The sequence below is a fragment of the Triticum urartu genome, chromosome 6A, assembly GCF_056163025.1.
Source record: "Triticum urartu cultivar PI428250 chromosome 6A, HENAU_Tu73, whole genome shotgun sequence".
Taxonomy (NCBI): Eukaryota; Viridiplantae; Streptophyta; class Magnoliopsida; order Poales; family Poaceae; genus Triticum; species Triticum urartu.
Window position 1 is genome coordinate 213,239,193 of NC_141878.1, and position 11,727 is coordinate 213,250,919.

The following is an 11,727-nucleotide window of genomic DNA, read 5'->3' on the forward strand; positions in this document are numbered from 1 at the left end:
ATTTAACGTGAATGCAGTTGTCTCTAAAGCATAACCCCAAAATGATAGCAGTAAATCAGTGAGAAACATCATAGATCGCACCATATATAATAAAGTGTGGTTACGACGTTCGGACACACCATTACGTTGTAGTGTTCCAGGTGGCGTGAGTTGCAAAACTATTCCGCATTGTTTCAAATGAAGTCCAAACTCATAACTCAAATATTCACCTTCACGATTATATCGCAGAAATTTGATTTTCTTGTTACGATGATTTTCCACTTCACTCTGAAATTCTTTGAACTTTTCAAATGTTTCAGACTTATGTTTCATTAAGTAGATATACCCATATCTGCTCAAATCATCTATGAAGGTGAGAAAATAACGATAGCTGTCGCGAGCTTCAATGTTCATTGGACCACATACATCAGTATATATGATTTCCAATAACTCTGTTGCTCGCTCCATTGTTCCGGAGAATGGAGTTTTAGTCATCTTGCCCATGAGGCATGGTTTGCAAGTACCAAGTGATTCGTAATCAAGTGATTCCAGAAGTCCATCAGAATGGAGTTTCTTCATGCGCTTTACACCAATATGACCTAAACGGCAGTGCCACAAATAAGTTGCATTATCATTACCAACTCTGCATCTTTTGGCTTCAATACTATGAACTTGTGTATCACTACTATCAAGATTTAGTAAAAATAGACCACTCATCAAGGGTGCATGACCATAAAAGATATTACTCATATAAATAGAACAACCATTATTCTCGGATTTAAATGAATAACCGTCTCGCATCAAACGATCCAGATATAATTTTCATGCTCAACGCTGGCAACCCTAGAGACACTATAAGATTTTGGGAAGACAGATGGCAAGACACACTTGACAAAGTGCAATAGCAAGAAGACCTCAGTCAACTTTTCCATAGACCATTATCTCTGCAAGCTTTTAACCAGTACAATGCCATTGAAGGGATCATCGTGAACAGACCAGCCATACTTGACAGAGATTGGTGGTCCTCTGGAGAAAGATCTATGAAATTCTATTCCATGAAATTATACAAAGCAATCATGGGACCAAGCAGAGCACACATCATCTTTAAGATGCTTTGGAAAACTGCATGCAGACTCAGACATAAAATCTTCTTCTGGCTCCTTCTTCATGACAAAATCAGTACTAGGGACATGCTACACTGCAGAAGTATGTACCTAGAGGATTACAATTGTGCCTTATGTGCAGATGGTCCTGAAGAGACTATCACTCACCTATTCTGGGACTGCCAATATGCTTGGACATGTTGGAATGCAATCATTCCCACCAAAGACAGAGGTATCTCCACTTATGATGAAATACTCCTCACATTGTGTAAACTGACAGCTGACATTACTATGGAGATTATTATTATGGGATGTTGGAGCATCTGGTTAACCAGGAACGATAAGATCTTCAGAAGGGTACCAGTACACCTCGATTCTTGAAAGTTCTACCTTAGAAAGCTTACAGGTTACCAGTATTAGAGCAAAATAGGAGAAGACCACGATGATCAGTAATTGGATAGCTCAGCACCTATAATCGTTTCTATGTTTCATAGAACTGGCATTGGTTGACCCACATGGGCAAGATTTGTATAATTTGTACTTTTTTTAATTAATGAAAAAATATCGTAGAACAATTGTTCTACGGTCTCGGCTAAAAAAAAGACACTGGCAACATCAGGACCCTTGTCCATAGAGGTAACTTGTTCAGGGCAACTGGTCTAGGATTCTCAAAACCATCATAGTCCTTCATGATTACTGCTTGGTGCATGAATAGCCATGGTCACATGTTCATTGCCTTATTCCAATCTACCAAGCACCCAAACTAAATCATGAACAAGTTGTCGTCGATCTTCCTCCATACTCCTTCGCCAAATTTTAGGCGGACCTCATATCTGAATAGCAGGTTGTAGGGCTAAAACCCCAAGTAGTGTGTACCTTGGCTATCACTAACCACTTGGCTACATCCGATGGCTCAAGTATTTCCTCCTCCCGAATGAAACTCTCTTCCTCTACTTCATGCAAATTCAGCCAGCCCAGGAGGTCCTTTGCATGCTCCTTCCTAGAATTGCCCATCCTCCACCGATCGCAAACCAAGCCATCAAAACCCTAGGTCTCTACACCATCAGGTGAAGATCATATACCACGGGTATATACCCTTGGTTTTTCCCTAGGGGAAGCCAAAGAACTGAGGGAGAGGACCCAGCCAGATTGTCATAAACCCCCAACGTCCAACATAAATGCATGCTTGGGAATCTAAAAGGAAAATGCATGTTTGGATCTTTTCTATAGTTTCCAGAAAGACAAACAGCACCAGGAGCCTTCGGAGCAGCATGGGACCTAAACGCATCTGCTAAACCCCGGCACCAACATGACAACAATAAGCGACATGATAAAAATCAAGTATATAACCGCCCTTTATTACCAAATTATTCTAAAGTACACATCTGGAGTGCTCAGTCAAACCAGCACCACAGGGAGGAGGGCCGAATGCGCTCCGCCTACCTAGGGGTTCTAGACTAGCCGTCTCAATGCTTGTGAGCGAGCTCCTTGAGAACATTGCCGAGGTCGGCCTCGCCCTTGGTGCTCTTGACCCACTTGGCCTTGATCCTCACCCTCTCGATGCTCTGCTTCACCGTCCTCGCAATGCTCGCCTTGGTCCTGCTCTTGAAGAACTCCTCTGCCTCATCACCCTTCTCGTCCGTGGCGAGCTGAGACAAATCAACAATGTTTCCTCCGTGTTAGCAGATTCAAGTTTCATTTGTGCACATGCATTTGCCTGTATGAGCGTGGCATATACTCCGTAACAGGTTATGACATTTACCGGTGAGACAGTGACGGTGATAAAATAGGTGAGCAGGTGTCCAGTGAAGGTCTCTGCTATGTAGTCCCAGTTTTCCTGAACCACGGACAAGGCATTTAGTTAGCACAGAAGAAGAACAAAAGAGAGCAGCAAGGCTAATCATAACCAGGGAGATGCAAAAATAGCAATGAATACCTTCAACCATGTCCATGCCACCTCATGCGCTGCTGCAGTCACTCCGCGGAGCACAAATATACAATCCTGATTCCTTACCTATGGATGCAATATATCATGAGTTAAGCTGGCTCAAAGTAAACTGTGTCATCGAAAACGTTCTATCGCTTCCTTGTTACCTCAGATGATAGCAGGAAATTCAGCGCTTCACAAACAACGTCAGGGTCAGGGGATGATGCCAAAGAACCTTCAAAGAAGAGGATCATAAATTTTAGCAAGATTCCACAAATATCATTGTAATTTGCAAATATAATCTTCAACAAAAGGGAAATATTAGCTTACCTAGCACACGGACTTTTTCCTGGCTCAGATCAGTTTCCCTGTAAATCTTCAGGAGAGATTCATACCCACTTTTGTTTGACTTGTTCACTGTCTGCATCAGAGCAACATATGCAGCCTGTACAATACAGTAAGATGGTTAACAAGTGGACTCTACATAGTTTGCAAGGTTATATAGCTATATGCTTAATTTAAGTTCTGTCACAGTGCTAACCTTTCGGACATCTGGTGGGAGGAGTGGCGTCTCTCTGTCTTCCAGAAAGACATTAAATCGACGGACAGCCTCTTCTATGGTAGCCTGATGGCCTAGTTCCGCCAGAGCAGTTAAGAGTGTGCCTCTTAACAGTGCATTCAGGTGACCCTCCCCACCCTTGGCATCCCAGCCAACTCTCCTGCAAAGGGCGGATTTCTGAAAGGTTAGAAGAGACTGCACGATAAACTATCCTTCCACTACAGAATGATAAAAAGTAAATAACTTACTGTGCGAATGGCTCAAGGAAGTCAATTAGGAACTTCTTCATATTAACCAACTCCTCAGGTGCAGCAACAGCCATCATCTCATATATGCTCAGGCTTGTCTAAAAGGGAAAGAACAAAAACGCTTTAGAACAAAATCAAGTTTAGGAAAAAGAAAAATTTATTAGAATAGGAAGAGTAGTACATTGATGGCATGTGCAAGCACAGTATACTCAGTCTCATTCTTGTACGCAGCAATCAAATGCAGCAACGTGACCAACTTCTGTTTACCAGCCATGCAGAGGGCATAGGTGTCATCAAGTACACCTGTATTGATCAGACAGTAATAATGTGAGAATAGTTGAACAGGGAAAGACTTACACAGTTGTAAGAAGCCATGCAAAAGTTTTACCATATCTGTCTGCTGCACTCAGTATGTTGGTCTCAACTGCATGCCTAAGTCGGGATGCAAGTTCCTCATCATAACTCACTCTGTAGAAACCAGTCTGATCGACATTAAGTTTAATCCAGAAATCATCTTTCTTTTGACATTCTACGAGCCCTGACAAATTGAAATCCTCCTGTTTTCCACGGAAAAGGAACTTTTGCTGAACTGAGTACGAACAGCAGCATAGTGTGATGGGAACCACCCATTGCCCAACTCCTTCAGACCCACTTGACAGGAACTGTGTCTGCAAAGAGACAAGACCAAAAAATGTTCAGAAAGCCACAAGCCAGAACAAAATTTGATAATAATGATAAAACATGTAAAGTTGAAAAGGATTTTGCAGATGTCCATGGCCAACCTGCTCCAGCTCTAGCTTTCCATCCTTTAGTTTTACGCTGACAACAGGATAACCTTGCTGCTTCGTCCAGGAGTGCATTAGTGTTTTCACTGGCTCACCAGACCCCTCTTCGAGGGCAGCCCACAAGTCCTCTGTCTTGGCATTTGAATATGCAAACCTTTTGATGTATGCAGCCAGCGATTTCTAGCAAAACGAAGAACAGTTGAATAAACTTCTTGTTTCCGCTCAAAAGCTATTTTAATTTTCAATTGACAGGTTCCCACGAATGTGAAACTAATGTGCAAGTTTAAGTTCCAATGAATAGTCTATATATAACTACAACTAAGATTGCATCTAGTTCACCCAACTGTCCAAATACATTAAGAAACTAACAGGGTATGTCCTTCTGAGCTAGGGGGTAGCATCTCAAAAGAAATCATACGGCCAGGCTCACATGATCTGTTAAACTTGCACACTGGGAAAAATAATTAAAGCAAACCTGGAAGATCTCAGCCCCAAGGTAGCTCTGCAACATTCGGATAACAGCAGCTCCTTTCCTATAGCTTATAGCATCGAATATCTCATCTATTTCATCAACATGATTTACATCAACCTGAAAATAATAGATAATAAGCCACATATACACATCAAGTAGTAAGATAGGTTATAATGTAAACAATTGGCATAGTGTGAAGGGCATGAATAGAAAGTTTAAAGTCTCTGCTAGTGCATTTAGGAGAATGTGATTTTTCTAAACCCCCCATCTTTCAGTGTGACAGGACCAAATTTCCCTCCAGAATATTACTGGAAATATGAGAAGCAGTTGACCTTTTCCCTCCCCTGTACAACATGAGTGCAGATCCCTAACAAAGTCATATCATAGCATGCTGACAGTGACGACATAATTGTTACCTCAATTGGATGTGACCCTGCAAGAGCATCCAACCTGAAACCTGTTGTAGATTCCTCTAGAAACTGAATCCAAACATTCCATTCTGGAAAGAAACGATCTGCAGCTAAGTAGGATACCTGCCATGACAGCAACATTAAATGAGCAACAACATGAAATAATTATAAGTTCTCAATATTTTGGTGTTTTCAGTTTCTTACCCATGTTGCAAAACCTTCGTTCAGCCATAGGTGTGTCCACCATTCCATAGTCACAAGATTTCCAAACCACTGGTGAGCTAATTCATGTGCAACAACAACTGCAACCTGGACAGATAAGAAGGAATTAACTAATTAGTTTTTAAAGGATGGTGTCAATGGCACATGGCCAGCAAATAGCATATGCACACTTACTCAACAAAATGACTTGCAGCATCTATCAGTGCTTATGTTTGTTATTAATTGCCAGACGAGAGAAATTTTTTATTTTGTTATGAGATTCAGCATTGTGCACTGATATACAACTAAATATATTTTCATGTGTCTTTGTAAAAGACCTAATGACGATAGAGAACCACATTCCCAACTTAGTACGAATGGTTGAAACAATAAAATCCCATAGAAACCCATGGGTCTCAGAGTGGGACCCATAGTACCTACCCTTTGCTTATTAGCAGCTGCAGAGTGTCGCTCATCAAATAGCAAAGCTGTTTCACGGTATGTAACTAAGCCATAGTTCTCCATCGCTCCAGAAGCAAAATCAGGAATGGCAATCATGTCCATTTTTGGGAGAGGATATGGCACAGCAAAGTACCTACAATTACAAATGAGCCATCATTAGCTGAACCCATGAATACAGTTTTACTCCCTCCGTCCGCGAATAAGTGTACTTCTAGCCTTTGTTCTAAGTCAAAGTTTTAAAATTTTGACCAAATATATACAAAAGAGTAGTAACATATATGACATAAAATTGATATATTATGAAATTACAATTCAAAACGAATCTAGTGATACTAATTTAGTGTCATAAATGCTGCTACTTTTCCCTATAAAGTTGGTCAAAGTTTTAAAACTTTGACTTAAGACAAAATCTAGAAGTACACTTATTCATGGACGGAGGGAGTGGGTGACAGATACTCAAATAAATACAATCACTTGAAAAGGTTTCCAGAAGGGGTACAAATTTAATAAATCATCATAGCATAAAAAATCATTTTACAAATTGGAAAGACTTGTTGTAGACACAAATGCCATCTCTGGGAAAGGTCACCATTTCAACCTATGGGACTTAGGCCCTGTTCTTTTGACGGCTTAAGGCATAAGCCGTCCCCTCCCCAGCTTATGTTAGAAGCCACCCCCCATATTCGTTGGGGCTTCTAAAATAAGCTGGGGAGGGGGCAGCTTATTTGAACTCGCCAAAAGAACTAGGCCATAGTAATCATCACATCATGAAATGAGCTTTTAAAGCAATATTTGGTAAAGTTGTATTGCATATAGATGGGAAAATACATGGTTCCCAATCAAGTGCATATACACAAACGCCTCAAACTAAAACATATAGATCAACCTATGGAACTAATGTTTCAGAATACAGAGGTGCATCAGTTTGACTAGCTATGTGCAATGGTAGTATTATTTACATCAGAATGTTTTGGTAATTATTAGAGTACCAGAACTTCCTAGACAACACTATTGGGTTTGAGAAATGCAGCATCTAGAGAGAACTACAACAAGAGCTCAAGACGACATTGTTAATCAATATACTAGGGCAGGAGATCAGAAAATTACTCCTTGAAGAGGATCAGTGTCTTCACAGCAACCTCTAGCGCAAACTTTCCCTGGGCACTCTTACCAACCTGTGTGTAAACACGAACACTAGTACCTGCAAAGGGGAAATGAGGCCAGCATGAACCGCCAAGAGGTGAAAGCGAAAGAGAGACCTATGGTAAGTAATGTGGCAGAGGAGCTACAGTACCATCCGCGGTGAAAGCTTCTACATAATCGAACATGCCGACAATAACGGCCACTAGGTATGTTGACATTATCGGTGATTCTTGAAAGTAGACAGTTTTGGTAGGACCATTGACCTTCTCTTCAACAACTGGCATATTTGACAAAGCAACGGTCTCAGACGGAACGTCAAGAGTAATTTTAAATACAGCCTGCATGGGTAAAAGGAACAGTTAAACCCAAAAGTATGTAATATAAGTCTGCTTAATATTTTATCCTTCTGTTCAAAAGATGCACCACAATTTAGCCTTCATTGAAAAAACAGAAAACATAAATGGCACATATTTATACTGTTAACTCTAGTCATATTATGACACCAAAGCAACTTGAAGTAAGCATTATATCTCATTATGGTATATAAGTTAAAATCAAACGATGCTGCTCCCGATGAATATAATCAGGCATCATGGAAGCATATTCCATAGGGTTGAAGGATACATCCAGCCTGTGCGGCCAAATTGTTTGGTTCAAATCGAGAGCTCGAGTAACAAAAGATTGAAAACACAGAATTTACTAATCCAACAAAGTGAAATACTAACCAGTTAACAGCCAAATTGTGCAGAATGGATAACATCACACAAAATTCATGGACTTCATGAAAGCTAACTATGAGGAATAGCAATCCACATAAACACTATACGTCACGCATTTCTTCCCTTCACCGGCACAACGGAAGTAATAGCAAACTATCAGCCAAAAACAAAAAGTAAAGCAAAGCCTTAAACCTTGAAAGACGGTTCATCCCAGCATGGGAAGCAGCGCCTTGCATCAGCAGGTTCAAACTGGGTTACAGCCATGTTCTTCTTCTCCCCATTGAGCTCATACACACTAACAATCAAAAGGGAAAAGATTATATTGTGAATATCTTTATAAATATAAACCTTTGAGATATCAAATGATTACCTTCTGTAAAAACCCTTCATCTTATCATTCAAAGTTCCTTGGAATGCAATTACCAAAGTTCCCTCCCCAAGAGGAAGCACTTCATTGAAGCGAATAATCAAGATCTCATCCTCCAGTGCACTGGTAACCTCCACAGGAAGTAATACCTGATACAAAAGATAGCATGATTCATGATCAAATATAGAATGAAGTGCCAGGCAGCCTGACATCTCAAGCAGGTGTAGTCTGCTCAACTGCACAGGTCCCCCAAAAGTTAGGGGCCCCCAACTTTACTCAGCACTCTATTACTACTAGTATAAATCATGAGTTACGCTTCAGATTAGCAAAGCATTTAATTGCCCAGGTCCGTGAATGTCACCGTCAAGCCACCCATTCACTTCTCACAATTCCAACTCTCTTCTCCATCTCGGTTTCCCCTTTGCTGTCGGACAAAGCAAATCAAAGCATAGCTACTAGCCTACTGATTTGTCTCCCCCGAACTAGTTTGTTGTTCCCAAGAAAAATCCTGTCGATGGCAATGAATCAACCTATTCTACTTTTACCTATTTCTAACATATTTATTCGTGAGCTGAAGCACGTGATTTTATTTCCTTATTTTGTTCTTCTGATCTGAAGCGCGGACCTGGTGCAGTGGCAGAGTCCTTCAATTTGTGGCCTGGAGGTCATGGGTTCGAACCCGCCTCAGCACTAATAATGATTTATTCTGCGGGATAAAAATCCCATCTTGGTCCAAAATATCTAGAAATACTCACATTACTCCAGAAAAAAAAGGATATATGACAATGCTTGTTTGGGTGCGACGTGATTATAGAAGACCAGATTGGTCTTATAAAAAAGGAATAAATCTAGACCGTTCAGTCAGATGGAAGCAGACTATAGCGGTGCAGATTACTTCTGGAGAAAAAGACTCTTCAGATTATAACAATGTAAATTATTCATAAGAAAAAAAATCTAGACTGCTTATTTTGATGAGAGCGGGTTATAATAGTGCAGGATAGCACTTGGTACTAAATGTGTTGTAAATCACCTTTTGGGAGAAAGTAATCTTGCTGCAGAAACTATGAAGACTATACAAATTTTTATGATTAAATTTATGTCAGTATGAGGTCTAACTCCAGATTGTGCAGACTGATTTAGTATGTACGGTGTATGACCCTGGTGCCAGGAAAATGTTTGAAACAGTCTTTAACTGTGAAAGAAAAACAGTACATTCTATTCTAACGCAGATCATTTGCCTAATAATATGTAAACAATATAATGACTATTAATGTTGAGCTTTGCCTAATATGTAAGCAGCATATCTCTTCCTTTTCCAAATCTACACCTCATAGTGAAATATCACGATCACAATGTTCCATGGAGGCAATACATCCAATTTGAGTCAGTTGCAACTCGTAGGCAAAGAACCTATGAACCCCATAGTAAGCAGTGCACATCCAACTGTTGAGCTTTTAAGCAGCGCGAAATCGATCTCACTCACTCACTAAACTACCAAGGCAATGCTAACACGTCACCTTCCAAGGAGCAAAACCTAGCCAAAACCTAGCCGCTGGGCATAACCCCGTTCCAAAACCCCACCCGACCAATCGCCAAGGCCCAGCTTCCACATCCCAAACCTCACACGAATAGATCAAACCGAGGAACCAGTGACAATCGCGACGCGAGCAGCTAAGGTAGGTACCTGGCCGGAGCCCTTGGGCGCGAAGTGCACGTCCCCGGGGGACACGTCGAGGTCGGCGGCGTTGAGCACGAGGAAGCGCGTGGGCGTGGCGACGTCGACGTCGACGGACACCGAGCCCGCGAAGGTGCAGGCGGCGAGGTCCGGCGTGAGGCGCAGATCGTACCGGCGCGGCGCCGCGAAGCCCGGCAGCCGCGCCTGCCCCCTGAAGTGCTCCGCGCTCTGCTCCAGCTCCGCCGCCATGGTCACCGCGGCCGTCGGTGGAGTGTGAGGGAAGGAGAGATTTGGAAGCGTCGGACGCTCGGAGGAGGCGCTTTGGTTTGGCGATGAGTTTAACCAAAAGCGCTTTGGTTTGCGATTCTTCGGGCTTGGCGAGATGTTATAGTGGGGCAGGGCAGTCTTTGGTGGATGTACGGCACGGCGCAACCTACAACCAGACCAGTTTTTTTCGTTAATTGCACAGAAGTATGACAATTGAAGCATCACATGTAGATTGGTATCATAATTGCTAATTTTTGCGTGTCAATATCAATATTGATTCAGGTTTTTGCAAAAAAGCCTAAAAGGCTGATTTACACGTATTGACTATTTTTGCAGAAAACCCCCTTGCTTTATACGTAATCACATAAATGCCCGTTATTTTTGCGGGAAAAATGTTAACGTGAGAGGGGTTTTTTTTCGTTCGGACTTGTTTGGAAGTTTCCAACGAACTGGACAAATAAATAAAGGGAAAAATGTTAACGTGAGAGGGTTTTTTTTCGTTCGGACTTGTTTGGAAGTTTCCAACGAACTGGACAAATAAATAAAGTGAACGAAAAATCGCGCGCGCCAGGTTTCGAACCTGATACCTACAGCACGAGGCAGAGCGCGCTAACCACCAGACTAGAAGGCTGCTCGTGTTACTGTCCAGGCAGAATTTTCTTTATACAATAAACAAACGCTGGCCGGTGGTTGGGCCAACCAAGGCCTGTAATTGTTTTTTCGTTTCGCGTTTTACTGACGCGCGTGCTGGGCTCGTTCGCCCAGATTTCTTTTCTATTTATTTATCTTATTATGCTTTATTTTTCTTTCTGGTTTTGGCTTATTTTTAGGTTTTTCTTTCTTTCTTCTTTTATTCACAGGGTTCGTTTTTCTTCTGTTTTTAACATACTTACTAAACATTTTTTAGATAGGCTTCAATACATGATGTTTTCAAATACATGATGAACATATTTTCGAATTTGCATGAACATTATCTTAATGTACACTGAGCACCTTTTCTGCGTATAGTGATCATTTTTAATGCTTGATGAACTTTACTTTACAAACAGTGAGCATTTTTTAATATATTGAACTTTGGGTTGAACATTTTTGTAATTTAGGTTGAACATTTTTTTAATATATACGATGACATTTTTGTAATTTAGGTTCAACATTTTTTAATATATACAATGATTATTTTTGTAATATAGGCTGAACATTTTCTTAATACATGATGAATTTTTTTGACAGTGTGTATTTGAGAAAATGTCCAGCATGTTTTAAAAATTTATTGCGTAAAATCATTCTAGCATTTCGAGAAACACATCAATTTTTTAATAAAAGTTGCACCGTTTTAGTGCACTAATATGTAATCACAAAAAATTTATTAATATTATGATTAAAAAATAAGTAATTCAGGGCACGCAGCCG

At 40.8% G+C, this 11,727-nt stretch overlaps 1 protein-coding gene across 1 annotated transcript; it reads right to left on the bottom strand.

The window, feature by feature from the left end:
* Nucleotides 1-2,410: 2,410 nt before the first annotated feature.
* LOC125512265 (aminopeptidase M1-A) lies at nucleotides 2,411-10,418 on the bottom strand. Its single transcript, XM_048677363.2, has 19 exons — nucleotides 10,060-10,418; nucleotides 8,379-8,524; nucleotides 8,201-8,303; nucleotides 7,441-7,627; nucleotides 7,254-7,347; nucleotides 6,126-6,279; nucleotides 5,688-5,792; nucleotides 5,490-5,606; nucleotides 5,077-5,190; nucleotides 4,599-4,781; nucleotides 4,205-4,484; nucleotides 3,998-4,119; nucleotides 3,817-3,914; nucleotides 3,551-3,728; nucleotides 3,340-3,454; nucleotides 3,177-3,244; nucleotides 3,019-3,096; nucleotides 2,845-2,919; nucleotides 2,411-2,731 (listed from the first exon to the last, which is right to left on the bottom strand). The coding sequence occupies exons 1-19, from the start codon at nucleotides 10,297-10,299 to the stop codon at nucleotides 2,549-2,551; spliced, it is 2,640 nt and encodes an 879-aa protein (XP_048533320.1). The 5' UTR covers nucleotides 10,300-10,418; the 3' UTR covers nucleotides 2,411-2,548.
* Nucleotides 10,419-11,727: the final 1,309 nt, after the last annotated feature.

Coding starts and splice junctions, on each gene's coding strand:
- LOC125512265 (XM_048677363.2), bottom strand. CDS start 10,299: ATGGCGGCGGAGCTGGAGCAGAGCGCGGAGCACTTCAGGGGGCAGGCG. Junction 8,525..10,059: donor CGCCCAAGGGCTCCGGCCAG/GTACCTACCTTA, acceptor CTTTTGTATCAG/GTATTACTTCCTGTGGAGGT. Junction 4,485..4,598: donor GAAAGCTAGAGCTGGAGCAG/GTTGGCCATGGA, acceptor GTCTCTTTGCAG/ACACAGTTCCTGTCAAGTGG.